At 50.7% G+C, this 14,101-nt stretch overlaps 1 protein-coding gene across 1 annotated transcript in view; it reads left to right on the forward strand.

Moving 5' to 3' along the window:
• The window catches only part of FHAD1 (forkhead associated phosphopeptide binding domain 1), a 160,624-nt gene that overhangs the window by 139,911 nt on the left and 6,612 nt on the right, over positions 1-14,101 (forward strand). The window contains exons 28-30 of the mRNA XM_010370076.2: positions 900-995; positions 1,429-1,649; positions 2,221-2,386. Coding sequence (XP_010368378.1) covers positions 900-995; positions 1,429-1,649; positions 2,221-2,386 — 483 coding nt within the window. The remainder of the gene's footprint in view (positions 1-899; positions 996-1,428; positions 1,650-2,220; positions 2,387-14,101) is intronic.

The raw sequence follows: 14,101 nt of genomic DNA on the forward strand, positions 1-14,101 counted from the left end.
GTCCGTGGCGAGCACTGACAACCCAATTTAGTTGTGAGGGGATGTATGGGGGTTGCCCATGGCCTCCAGACTCCCCACTTGGCCTGGTGGCTTTTCTATGCCTTTGACTGGGGCTTTCAGCAAGCAGCCAGCTGAGCAGGGTCTTAGCAGGTGCACAGCTGTCTCCTCTCTGGAAAGCGTCTAAAGTGATGCTCACCCACCATCTGCATCATCTCTGGAAAGGGTCAGAAGTGAGGGTCCAGTTTCCACTGCATGAAAATGACACTCCTTTAATAAAAGGATGGGGGGTATTTTCTGTTTAACCTGCATTCATTCATTCGACAAACATGCCCACTCTGCCAGGCGCCATGCTGGGCACAAGGAGGGAGAGAGTGAGCAAACAGCAACCCAGTCCCTGCTTCTCTGGCACTCTCGTCTGGACCAGGGTTTCCAGGCCTCAGCACGGTTGATGTTTTAGGACCCCACAGTCTGGTGCGGTTTGTTGGGGGACGTGTGGATGTCTAGTAGCATCTTTGCTCTCTACCCCCTAGATGCTGGCAGCACTCCCCGCCTGCAGTTGTGACAATCAAAAATGTGTCCAAACACTGCCAAATGGCCCAGGGGAGGGGACAAAACCACCCCAATTGAGAACCACTGTTGTAGAGGGAAGACAGGCGGTGATCAAAGAACAAGACAAGTGATGTATAATTAGAGACTTCAAAGACAGAGTCATTCTCTGAAGGGTAGGAATACAATTATAAGAAAGCAGTTGACAAAGGAATCAGACGGAATGATCAGGACCAGACTGAAAATCAACTCTGTTGAGTTAATCTCTGGTAATCACACAGTGCTTTAGCTTCTGGTCATAGAAGGTCACAATGGAATGTCAAGAGAGGGCTTTCATTTCTTTCTGATTTCAGCCTCAGAATGGCCTTTGCAACGCAAGGTTCAGCTCAGCCATGGAGAAGTCAGGGAAGATGGATGTGGCTGAGGCTTTAGAGCTCAGTGAAAAGCTGGTACGTACATCCAGCATCCAACTCGCTGCTATCCAAAGCCTGGGTCCCCTGCAGTCAGTGTTAACCACGGGATGGTTTAAATGTCAACCTCACATGCCTGTTTAGTTGTTCTAATAACTCTGCAAGACCTACCTACTATCCCAGCATGGGTCAGGAATCGCATAGCCAAATTCCTTGAAAAACTGGGTAGTTAGAATGAAGTGTTTATATCTGTTGTCATTTTTCACCCCCGGTTCTCAAAAAAGGCATAGCGTAAATGGATGTGGGAGAGATGAAAGTCATGCTGAAAGCCCCAGTTGCACTCCTCTCAAAGTGTGTGTGTGTTCTCTGCAATTGCAGAAAGTGAATGAAACAGAATGAGACATTGGCCTCCTTAAAGCGGCCACCAGCGGCCTCCGGTAATGCCTCTTACACACAAACGTTTTCCTTGTAGTACCTGGATATGAGCAAAACCCTTGGACGTCTGATGAACATCAAGGACATGTCCGGCCACGTGTCCATGAAATACCTCTCCCGCCAGGAGAGGGACAAGGTCAACCAGCTTCGACAAAGGGACCTCGACCTGGTATTTGATAAGATCACCCAGCTCAAGAACCAGCTGGAGAGGAAAGAGGAGCTGTTGAGAGCATACGAAAAGGACGTTGAACAGCTCAGGTACCTCGGCACCCCCACATCCCCGCATAAAGGCCCGTGCCTCCCTTCTCCTGGCTAAACTCAGGCTAGCAGCAGACACCTAGGCCTGGGACAGGAGGACAGAGACCCGAGTGTGGAACACCTAAAATGTCAGAAAGGTAATAGGGAGGGCACTGACTAGGCCTGGTAGAGGGAATTCTGGCCCTGAGATGGCAGCTGCAGAAGTGCATGGTTTCTCCATTCTGTGGACTATTTTCTGTGCAAGCTGCACCTCTCACAACCCTCGACTTACAGTTTCCCACTTGTGTGGTGTTGACAGCTCCGTCATATTTTCAAGAGTCACAGTTCCCCGCTCCCCGGGAAGTTGGGAGGGGCTGGTAGCACCTCCTTTATCCCCTCCCGCTACACACTCGGCTGACGAGCGGCTCGTTCCGCTCTCCGTGCCCCAAATCTTTGACATGCTCTCCTGCTTGCGTGACACTCATGAGTGAGCCCCACCTGGATGTATTTTGAGAGACTTCCAGCTCTGGCACATTGATGGTGATTGGGAAAGATAAGGGAAAAAGAAACGCCATCTCTCCTCTGCACCTAGGCGGAGCAAAGTGTCCGTTGAGATGTACCAGTCGCAGGTGGCAAAGCTGGAGGATGATATCTACAAAGAGGCCGAAGAAAAGGCCCTGCTGAAGGAGGCCCTGGAACGCATGGAGCACCAGCTGTGCCAGGAGAAGAGGATCAACAGGGCCATCCGGCAGCAGAAGGTGAGGCACTGCTGCCCAGGGCAGAACCTCCCTGGCTGCCCTGCAGCTCCCATTAGCAATGGCCAAGGGAAGTCCCTGGAGGATCCAGGTAGTGCAGAACACATGGATGGATGGAAAGGGAGGCAACTGGATAGCTTTTGCATCAGACAGACCTAGGTTTAGACCAGAGCTCTACCGCTTACTATGTGACCTTAGATAGGTTTCTTAACCTCTCTGAGACTCATGGTGCTCATCTGTATTTTTCTAATGGTGGTTGTTATTCATATTTATATTAATCTGCCCCGATACTGCCAGTGACTGCAAAGGAGCGCTGGAGCTTGCCCACCAAAGAGATGAAAGGGTGGACATTCCCGGCTGAAGGAGCCGTGGAGGAAAGGCGTGAGGATGAGATTTGCTCCCTGGCGCAGAGTTGGAAATAGCACTGGGTTAAGAAACCAAGATTCCAGTCTCGGGCTGGTGACCCAGGGAAAATGGGTCCCCTCCCACCACACACATACGTGCACACACACCCTGGTATCTCATCTGTAACACAGTACAGGAGTCAGCTGGTCCTGGACTCAAATCCCTGCACTTATTAACTGTGCGACCTTGGACAGGTCTCTTCCCCTCTCTGAGCCTTGCTTTCCTCATTAGTAAATGGGAGCTTCCAGCCCCTGCCTCGCAGGCAGATGGTGAGGATGAAAGAATGCAGGCAACCCTCGCTATCTGCTGTCCACTCTCACTGTCATCAGACCTCCAGAGCCAAGTGCTTTCGGACGGTGAGGGTGCTTGTCCCGTCTCTGAAGCACCTGCCCAGGGCCTGGCACCAGCCAGTGGACACTGCCTTCCCCATGCTGCCCATGACCCGTGCTGCCCGTGACCCGTGCACCTGATCTCCTGGGTGAGTCCTGCCTCAGACCCGGTAGGGTCTGCACACTGGAAAGTTTCCCCAAACCAAGTCACGCATGAGCAGCACCCAGGCAGCTTCTGAAGCTCCCTGAAAGCTGGCAGAGGGGCTTTCCTATCTGCTTTGCAGTTTACATATTCATCATCCACTCCTGCAGTCCACAAGGCACTGGAACAGCAACTTCTTCTTTTTTTTTTTTTTTTTTTGAGACGGAGTCTCGCTGTGTCGCCCAGGCTGGAGTGCAGTGGCGTGATCTCGGCTCACTGCAAGCTCCGCCTCCCGGGTTCCCACCATTCTCCCACCTCAGCCTCCGAGTAGCTGGGACTACAGGCACCCGCCACCGCGCCCGGCTAGTTTTTTGTATTTTTTAGTAGAGACGGGGTTTCACCGTGTTAGCCAGGAGGGTCTCGATCTCCTGACCTCGTGATCCACCCGCCTCGGCCCCGCAAAGTGCTGGGATTACAGGCTTGAGCACCGCGCCCGGCCAAGGAACAGCAACTTCTAAATAGAGCCGGACTCTCCCTTTCCTTCACTCTTGCCTAAGGTGGAGCAGATCCCAAGGCTGGGGTTAGGCAAGTAAAGGAAAGAGCCACAGCCACCGTCTCTTCATGACCGTCTCCAGGCCAGGGACTGGGCTCATCTGAGCTTTGCAGCTGTGATAGGGCTTCTAATAGCCTCTAATAGCCATGCCTGGTACAATGATTCCTATATTACAGATGAGGAAAGTGCACCTCAGAGAGTTAAGAGACGCCCAAGTGCATACAGTGGCTGGTAAGGAGGGCTGGGACCTGACCCCAGATCCCTCTGACCCCGGTTCTCCTGCTCTCTGCCGGGTTGGCCCTGAGTCCCCTCCTTGTAACTGTCAGCTTTTATGTGTGCATGCATGCTTGTGTGTGTGTTTGTACATGTGTGCCATGTGTGTGAGGGTTTGCCTATGTGTGACACTATGTGTGTGTGTTTGTGTGTGTTGCCTGCCTGAGCTCAGAGAGGGTCAAACCCCCAGGGAAGGGTGCCCCCTCCACCAGCCAGGTGACCTCCTTGCAGAGGCCTGGCCTTCATCCCACAAACCTTGCAGACCACAGGTTCCCTGGCTTGCAGCCCCAAAAATGAAGTCAACGTCCTGCTCCGGACACGGCCTTTCCAGCACTCACCACACTCTGAATTAAACATCACAGGCACCCTCTGCATATGTCATGGGGCTGCCTCGGGCAGAGGACGGTTTCCTTTCACGCTGTGCCATGTCAGGGAGATCTGGGCAGCAACAGAGGCCTGAGATGTCCTTTGATGGGCCCACTGGAGAGCTCGCTCCTTCCCGAGGCAGCGTCCCCCAGGGCTTGGCAGGCCAGGCCCACAGCAGAGACACCAAACCACAGAAAGGGATGGCAGAGGGCCCTAAAAAGCCCATTGTCATGCACTGGCTGAAAATGAAAGAAAACCTGCAGATTTACATAATCAGTCTGCATGCATTATTCATGGCCTCCCTACGCACACACAATGCGGGCTGGCCAGCCTTCCACGGAGTGGGAGGAGGAAGGTCCGAAGCGGCCAAGCCAAACCTGTGTCAGGTCCCCAGCTGGAGCTGGGAACTTTCAAATTTGTGGAATTCACAACGTAGGGAGAGATTTGATAAGAAGTAGAGCCACGATCACAGCAAGGCTGATGGTGTTATTTATGGAGCACTTGCTGTCAGGCACACCCCACAGGGCACGGCCCACCCTTACCTCATGTCAACCTGCAAGGAGGGCTGCTGGGCATCTGCCCACTGAGAGGGGAAACTGAGAAGGTTGGAGGGCGGTGTCACCTGGCTACTCAGCTACAGAAACGGGACCTCAGCGACCTCCGATCCCGACCCTCCCAGCCCATCCACTCATCCACCTCATTCCTTTCCAGGGTGCACCCCGCCTACTCCGTCACTGTTTCTCTCAGGGTTCATCCCCAGGCTCAGTTTGCATTTAAGGTTTGTGACTAACATGTTATCAGAAACTCTTGTTTGTCAAGGGAAGAAAAAAAGGGGAAAAAATCTCTTTTCTTCTTCCTGTTCAAGAGTTTGACAACATCACAGAAAACAGTTTTTTTTCAGTGTTGCAAGATGCAAAAGGGAACCTGTATACATCTGTCTGGGCAGCAGCTGCTTCCTAGGAGTATATTTTCATTAAATGGAAGTTAAAGGAAAGTAGAATTTCTTTAAGTTTCACACCTAATATTTTCACAAGGAGTCGATTTTTTCCCAAGTCTCCTGTATAAAGTCTCAGCACCCCTTCATAAAGATGGAACAGTTGAGGCTCTGGGAAACGAAATTAGTCACCTTGAGTTTCAGAACTACCCGCCCCCGACACACAGACAACCACTGTAGTTTTAACACCTGAACATCTCTTCACTGAGCAGAACTTTCCAGAGTCAAAAGTCATCCTTCCAGCCGGGCAGGGTAGCGCACGTCTGTAATACCAGAACTTTGGGAGGCTGAGGCAGGAGGATCATTTGAGACCAGCCTGGGCAACATAGCAAGACACCACCTCTAAAAATAAAAATAAACAAATTAGCCAGGTGTGGCACCACACACCCGTAGTCTCAGCTACTTGGGAGGCTAAGGCAGGAGGATCACTTGAGCCTAGTAGTTTGGGGCTGCAGTAAGCTATGATCACACCACTGCCCTCCAGCCTGGGCAACAGAGCAAGACCTCATCTCTTTTCAAACAGAAAAAAGGCATAGTTCTATACTAATACCTCTGGCAAATCAGACCTGATATAAAATGCTGGGAAAAACCTCAGTGCTGGTCATTCACAGAGAACCTCGTGGTCATCGGCCTCCTAACTCTGGGATGCCCTGGGTCCACAGCTCCCCTGCAGTGACAGTGTGACGGTGACAATGGCCCAGGCTGTGCCCAATCTAGTTTGCTTCCCACATTACTAAATAGGGCGGCAGAGTCTCTGAGATGAGAGGCAGACTTTGGAGTCAGATAGGGCATAGGGTTCAAGCCCACCTCTGTCCCTGAATGAGCCTCAGTAGGTAACTTTACCTCTGTCTCAGGTTTCTCAACAGCAGCAATAACGGGATCAACAGGACCCGCTTCGTGGGGTGGTTAAATGGTGTGATGCCGGCAGAGCCTGTCACAGAGCAAGCTCGGTTACTCGGTTACTGTGGGGAAGAGAAAAGGCCACTCGGGGGCGGGGGTAATGCCTGCATCGCTTTCAATGAGCTTCCTGCCCGCTGGCGAGTCCTGCAGACCCCGAGACTTTTTCCTGGGTCCTCCTAGAGCCAGCAGTGCCTTTGTAAAGCTGTCTTTTCTATTTGGTGAATACAACTAGGGCTACAGCCAAGAAACAGCCGATATTTTCGTGAATGGGTTAAGACTGGGATTTTCAATAGGAACATTTTAAACACACAGAAGTTGCCCTTGGAGAAGGATGCAAGCCCGTTCTTCGGCCTTTATTAGGACTTGAATGTGAGAACCGCTGAAATGTACTAGCTGCTTCTGGCTGGGGAGCAGCCCAGCTCCCCTTCCGGGCTCCAGCCAATCAAATCCTCCCCAAGGGGCTTGGCTACAGCTTTTGCAGAGTGGTCTCAGCTGGGCTGGAGCCCATAACCTTCCCTCTGCATTATGAGCTCAAGTCCCTCATCTTTAAGATGAAAATAAAAATGTGCTTAACCCACAGGAGTCAATCCCGTGAAGGAACGCATGTAAAAACCCTTAGCTAACAGGACCTCTCAATCATGCTCTTTTCTCTTTTTCTTCTTTTCTTTCTTTTTGTTTTTGTTTTTTCTTTTTGTTTGTTTGCTTGCTTGAGACAAGAGTCTCGCTCTGTTGCCCAGGCTGGAGTGCAGTGGCACAATCTTGGCTCACTGCAACCTCTGCCTCCCAGGCTCAAATGATCCTCCCACCTCAGTCTCCCCAGTAGCTGGGACTACAAGGCACTCGACACCAGGCCTGGCTAATTTTTGTATTTTTTCAGTAGAGAGTAATTTTTGTATTTTTTAGTAGAGAGTTTTACTGTGTCACCCAGGCTGGTCTGGAGCTCCTGGGCTCAAGTGATCTGTTCACCTTGGCCTCCCAAACTGCTGGGATTATAGGCATGAGCTACCACACTCGGCCATCATATCAGTACTGTTTTCTACATCATCATATCAGTACTATTTTATTTAACTATTTCCCAAGATTTTCATTGGCCTGGGTATTTTCAAGATCCTGGTTTCCTCAGCACCACTATGTGTTTTTGATCAAAAAGTAGAAATTGGTAGATGTGTGGGATGAGAATAGAATGGGGGTTTGGGGGTGGTAACCTTGGGCCCTCACCAGGATGGAAAAGTAAAATGTGGCTAGAGTGGTGCAGTGTGTGGATAGAAGACAGCTCAAGAAAAAGATACTAGGCCGGGTGCAGTGGCTCATGCCTGTGATCCTAACACTTTGGGAGGCCGAGGCAGAAGGATAACTGGAGGCCAGGAGTTTGAGATCAGCCTGGGCAACATAGCACGACCCCCATCTCTACAAAAAATAAAAAATTAGCTGGGCGTGGTGACTCACACCTGTAATCCCAGCACTTTGGGAGGCTGATATAGGAGGATGGCTTGAGCCCAGGAGATGGTGACCAGCCTGGGCAATATGGCAAAACCCCATCTCTACTAAAAATTTAAAAAATTGGCTGAGTGTGGTGGTGCATGCCTGTAGTCCCAGCTACTTGGGAGGCTGAGGTGGGAGGATCGCTTGAGTCCTGGGAGGTCGAGGCTACAGTGAGCCGTGGTCATGCCACTGCACTCCAGCCTGTGTGACAGAGCGAGACCCTGTCTCAAATAGAAAAGAAAAAGACTCCCCTGTCGTGATCCCTTATCTTCTGCCCACCTATCTGAGTGAGTCCCAGCATCTCCTAGAAACCTCAGATGCCTGTCCCAGACTGGAACAGGTAAGGACACACTAAGGTTAGCACTCTCTTGCTAACCTGATACTTTTCACTCAGGAAAGTGTAGAGGAGCAGGAACCGAGAAACGCAAAAGAATCGACACCTTGCAACTGTGCCTTCAAAGAGAAAGAGAGGCAGGTATGGGAGGTGTTCTGATGTTGCAGACACACAGTAGAGACTGTCTTAACGGGGGTAAGAGCTCATGGCGTGCAAATGCCTGCACACGCTGCCCAAGGAGCACCGCACACCTGCCTCCCTCCCTTCCGTCCCCAGCCCCTGCCCCACCTCCCTCCCTCCCCTAACCAGCCCCTGCCCACTTCCCTCCCTCCCTTCCCTCCCCAGCCCCTGCCCCAACTCCCTCTGTCCCTTCCCTCCCCAGCCCCTGCCCCACCTCCCTCCCTCCCTTCCCTCCCCAGCCCCTGCCCCACCTCCCTCCCTCCCTCCCTCCCTCCCTTCCCTCCCTTCCCTCCCTTCCCTCCCCAGCCCCTGCCCCGTTTGAACGGATGACCTAAGAGACAAGCAAGCATCAAGCCCAGTCCATTAAGGTGAGAGAAGGCAGAAGGGATATTCCAGCACAGCTTTAGCTCATGGAGCAGCCATCCTAGGCCACTAAGTGACTTGGAGACTTGGAGACAAGGTCCTAAGAGAAGAAGGGAGGAGTGAGGAGCCCCAGGAACCCCTGTCCTAGGAATGAAATGAGGGGGGTGAAAGAAGGTGGGAGTGGTTACAAAACGGAGCGGGAATGAGGATGAAAGTGCCTCACGTAAGCACTTCTACCCCTGCCGAGGGAGAGACCTGTTCGACTCCGACCTTCCTGGCAGCCAATGAGAAATGGGAAATCAACTTGGTCACAGTTCCCAGTGTCCATGAGATACAATGGATGAATGCTCGCAAGTGCTCTTAGAACAAAGACCTTGGCCGGGCGCGGTGGCTCAAGCCTGTAATCCCAGCACTTTGGGAGGCCGAGACGGGTGGATCGCGAGGTCAGGAGATCGAGACCATCCTGGCTAACACGGCGAAACCCCGTCTCTACTAAAAAATACAAAAAACTAGCTGGGCGAGTTGGCGGGTGCCTGTAGTCCCAGCTACTTGGGAGGCTGAGGCAGGAGAAGGCGTAAACCCGGGAGGCGGAGCTTGCAGTGAGCTGAGATCCGGCCACTGCACTCCAGCCTGGGCGACAGAGCGAGACTCCGTCTCAAAAAAAAAAAAAAAAAAAAAAAAAGAACAAAGACCTTGCTGGACTTTCCCCCTGGAGGGGACGCTGTGCGACGTAAAGAGCAGCATCTTTAAGAACAGCCTTCGTGGGGTGACGTGGGCTGAGCCATGGCTGAGAACAGCCCTTGAGACAGATGGATGTCATCACATCCCACTGAATCCAGTCAAGTTCAGTAAAAGCAGATCTAGCAGATCTGTATGGGGCAGGGCTCTGCTCTCCAGTGCTCAGTGTCCACTGAGCGGACTTTGTGTGGGTAAAGAATCCTGCTGGCACACCTGTAATCCCAGAATGTTGACAGGCCAAGGCAGGCGGATGACTTGAGCCCAGGGTCAGCCTGGGCAACATTGGGAAACCCTGGCTCTACAAAAGCACAAAAAATTAGGCATGGTGGCGTACACCTGTAGTCCCAGCTACTCGGGAGGCTGAGGTGGGACAATCTCTTGAGCCCAGATTTCAAGACTGTGATGAGCCACTTGAGCGTGCCGCTGAACCCTAGCCTGGGCAACAGAGCAAGAACCTGTCTCAAAAGCAAAAACAAAAACAAACAAACAAACAAAACCTGCTGGAAAAGAAGAAATTAGGAGGGAAGAGAGGTTTAAAATCATTGCTTGGCAATATCTGAAATGATGACTCTCTGCTGAATTTGTTCCTCTCACTAACTTTGTGATAAATATTGAGCGGCTGCAGGCTCCAGGCCTTCTAGAGATCAACTGTCAGCTAAATACAGGCCACGAGTCTTCACAGACTATTGCTGTGGGAGAACAGTGGAGACTTATGAGCACCTATGCCCCTATCCTAAAAGACAGCCTGACTCACTGTCCCCGTGGGTCTGGGGAATGCCAAACAGGGTTGCCAGATTTAAAGGAAAAAATAAAACAAGATACCCAGTTATATTTGAATTTCAGATAAATAACAAATAGTGATTTAGTGTTAAGTATGTTCCAAATATTGCATGGGACATACTTAAAGTGTTTGTTTTCATTCTGAAATTCAAATGTAACTGGGTATCCTGTATTTTATCTGGCAACCCACAGCTGTCCACTGAGTGCCAGCTAGATGCCAAGCAGGGCGGCCCTGAGGCAGACGTCACAAAATGGCAGCCCAAGGCTATGCCTCTTTTGGCCCATGGAATTTATTTTTTTGTTTTGGGGGTTTGTTAAAGTATCATTTCAAAATAAGGCACTTTTGGCCAGGCATAGTGGCTCACGTCTGTAATCGCAGCACTTCGGGAGGACAAGGCAGGCCGATCACTTGAGGTCAGGAGTTCCAGACCAGCCTGGCCAATGTGGTGAAACCTCATATCTACTAAAAATACAAAAATTAGCCGGGTGTGGTGGCGGGCACCTGTAATCCCAGCTACTCGGGAGGCTGAGGCTGGAGAATTGCCTGAACCTGGGAAGCAAATGTTGCAGTGAGCCGAGATCTCACCACTGCACTCCAGCCTGGGCAACAGAACAAGACTCTGTCTCAAAAAAAAAAAAAAAACCAAACCAAAAAAATGGCACTTTAACAGAATACTCCAGATTTCTGACTTCTTTGGGAAACTTTGATCCGCTGGTGACACTAGGCCCACAGTCCCACACACCACCAGCTTCCAGCCCCTTACAAAGGACCCTGGCCCCTGGGTTTGCTGCCATGTCCATCTCGCCACCTTCTTTGACTTCCTGGCCCCTATGGGCATGAGATTGGTGACCCCCAGGGAAAGTCAGGGATCTCTGAGAGGGGCCCAGCTCCCTCCCTCTCTGAGGGGTCCCTAGTATCTGGGGCTGCTCTTTCTTCAGGGAACTGTCCCTGAGGTGCCACATCTTGGGGACCCCAGGATCAGCAACTGTAAATCAAACCCCAGGGAAATAGCAAGCTTCAGATTCTGGGTGACGATGGCATTCAAACAGGCCCCCCTGAAGGGAGTTCAACCATCATGGGCCCCACGATCCCTGAGCCATTGGGATGCCAAGGTGTGAACCACCAGGCATCTGCAGCCCCTTCCACCTGCTCTGGGAGGCGCTGCCTCCAGCTAAAACAGATGTGTCCTCCGAGAAGAGCAGTGTTCTTCACAGGCCCTGGGTTGAGCAGCCTCCACCTCTGCTGAAATCTAGAACAGAGACCCCCAAGAGACTCAGCAAGATGGGGCACCGTGGCGCCCAAAAGCTGTGCCCCCTTCTTGTTGAGAAAATGGATTTTTCTCAATTTTCATATGCTACCCATCTGGAATGCTGTCCCTGGGAAGGCCCAGCATTCCAAATGGGTAGATCTAAGAGTGGAGAAAAATCCATTTTTCTTTGATGCAAAAGGCAAAGAGGAATCTAAGCTAAATTCTGTTCTTATTATTTCTGTATTAAAGAGACAAGTATTTGTAAAGATGGTGAAGAACAGGATGCAGAACTCAAGTTCCCAGGTGAGCAGAAAGAGCATCCTCTAAAATTCTCTTTTTTGTTTTGTTTTGTTTTGTTTTGAGACAGAGTCTCACTCTGTTGCCCAGGCTGGAGTGCAGTGGCTAGATCTCAGCTCACTGCAACCTCTGCCTCCCAGGATCAAGCAATTCTCCTGCCTCAGCCTCCCAAGTAGCTTGGACTACAGGCCCGTGCCACCACACCTGGCTAATTTTTTTTATATTTTTAGTAGAGACAGGGTTTCACCGTGTTAGCCAGGATAGTCTCGATCTTCTGACCTCGTGATCCGCCTGCCTCAGCCTCCCGAAGTGCTGGGATTACAGGAGTGAGCCACCGCACCCAGCTGAATACTCTTTTTTAATCAAGTCTATAAAATCTTAAACACGTTGAATCATTGCCATTCACAAATCAGCCCTGGAACTGGAATTGATCCAATCCACACTCCTGCTTTGCAGAAAGTAGAGGCAAGCTCTCAGGAAGCTTGAAAGCAAAACACATTTCTTTCTTGATGAATAAGAAAGACTTATTTAACAAGTTTGATAAAAGGCCACAGTTATTCTGAGACAACAAAATTATCATTGGAAAAACTGAAGATATTCTATGCAAGGGACATTTTTGGAAAATAGAAGCCTCCTCTTAACTGACACCATTGTCCTAAGACTACTAGAAGGTGGCTGCTGCTCTGGTTAGGAGGGTAGAGAGTGCCCCCAGGGTCCCCTAGACCTGAGACCTTTGCCACCTGCAAAGTGGGAATGAAGGGGAGGTCTGTTGCTTACTCATCCACATACTTGGAAAGACTGGAGCAGGCAGACACCGCCCTGCCACCAGGTATTGGCTGAGAATGACATGGAGACATGTAAAATGACAACATTGACATTGGGATGGGCCCTGGATGTAGGGATATTGTGGTGCTGGTAGAGGTGAAGCCCCCTGGAATTTCAGGCTTAACAGAATGGGGGCAGATGGTGCTTCGCCTAAGAACAGAGTGATCTTCCCATTTATCCAGCCCTTCAGCCACAGCTTGAGAAAAACAAGATCGATTTTTCTTCGATGCAAAAGGCATCCAAAGGGTTTCATGGCTTGGACCTCCTTGGTACAAAAAGTTTTTCTCCAGGTTCCTTGAAATGTGTAGCTTGGGGTCTCTGTCCTCTCTAGTGTGCCTCGAGTCCTTAAGGTGGTGGAATCACCATGACCACCCTGAGGAAGATGGGACATGGAAAATCTACATTTTCAGGCTTACTTGCTCATAAAAAAATGTGTCCATCCCTAACAAGCTTCAGAACTGGATTTGTGCCTTTCTTTTGAAGGCCCTGTGGGTTTTTGTTTTCTGTCCTCCAAAATACCATTCATTGATTTTTTTTTTCATTTTGGCCAACAGTCTTTTGTTTGTGGGCTGTATGCTAAAAAGGAAAATCTTCCAGTTAAGTAAGTTCCAGTAAGTTAAGGACTTACTGAGTACCTAGGCTAGGCCACCTACTGTGCTAAGCACTGGGGAGAGAAGGGCAACGAAAAGAGACAGCCCTGGCCCTCATTCACACAGCTGATATTAAGAGTCAGCAAAGTGGCAGGGGCTCTCCAGGTGTCAAGGTTTGATGATGCATTCTCAATGGGGGCAGCATCACCCCGGAGGGGGCAAAATTCATTCTTTTTTTTTTTTTTTTTTTTTTTTTTTGAGACAGAGTCTCACTCTATTGCCCAGGCTGGAGTGCAGTGGTGCAATCTTGGCTCACTGCAACCTCCACCTCCCACGTTCAAGCGATTCTCCTGCCTCAGCGTCCCTAGTAGCTGGGACTACAGGCACGCACCATACCTGGCTCATTTTTGTATTTTTAGTAGAGACGGGGTTTCACTATATTGGCCAGGGTGGTCTGGAACTCCTGACCTCAGGTGGTCCGCCCTCCCAAAGTGGAGGGATTACAGGCGTGAGCCCCCGCCCTTGGCCACAAATTCATTCTTTCTATGTATAAAGTGATAGACACATCTACATAGATGTGAATACACACACACACACACACACACACTGCTATCTGTGAAAGGGTGAGGAGGTTAGGAAAAATATCTCTAAGAATTCTCGGGGCAGGCCGGGCGCAGTGGTTCACGCCTGTAATCCCAGCACTTTGGGAGGCTGAGGTGGGCAGATCATGAGGTCAGGAGATTGAGACCATCCTGGCTAATAAGGTGAAACCCCGTCTCTACTAAAAATGCAAACAATTAGCTGGGCGTGGAAGCAGCGCCTATAGTCCCAGCTACGCTGGCGCGAACCTTGCAGTGGAGGCGGAGCTTGCAGTGAGCCAAGGTCGCGCCACTGCACTCCAGCCTGGGGGACAGAGC

Source organism: Rhinopithecus roxellana, chromosome 12, assembly GCF_007565055.1.
Source record: "Rhinopithecus roxellana isolate Shanxi Qingling chromosome 12, ASM756505v1, whole genome shotgun sequence".
NCBI classification, from domain to species: domain Eukaryota; kingdom Metazoa; phylum Chordata; class Mammalia; order Primates; family Cercopithecidae; genus Rhinopithecus; species Rhinopithecus roxellana.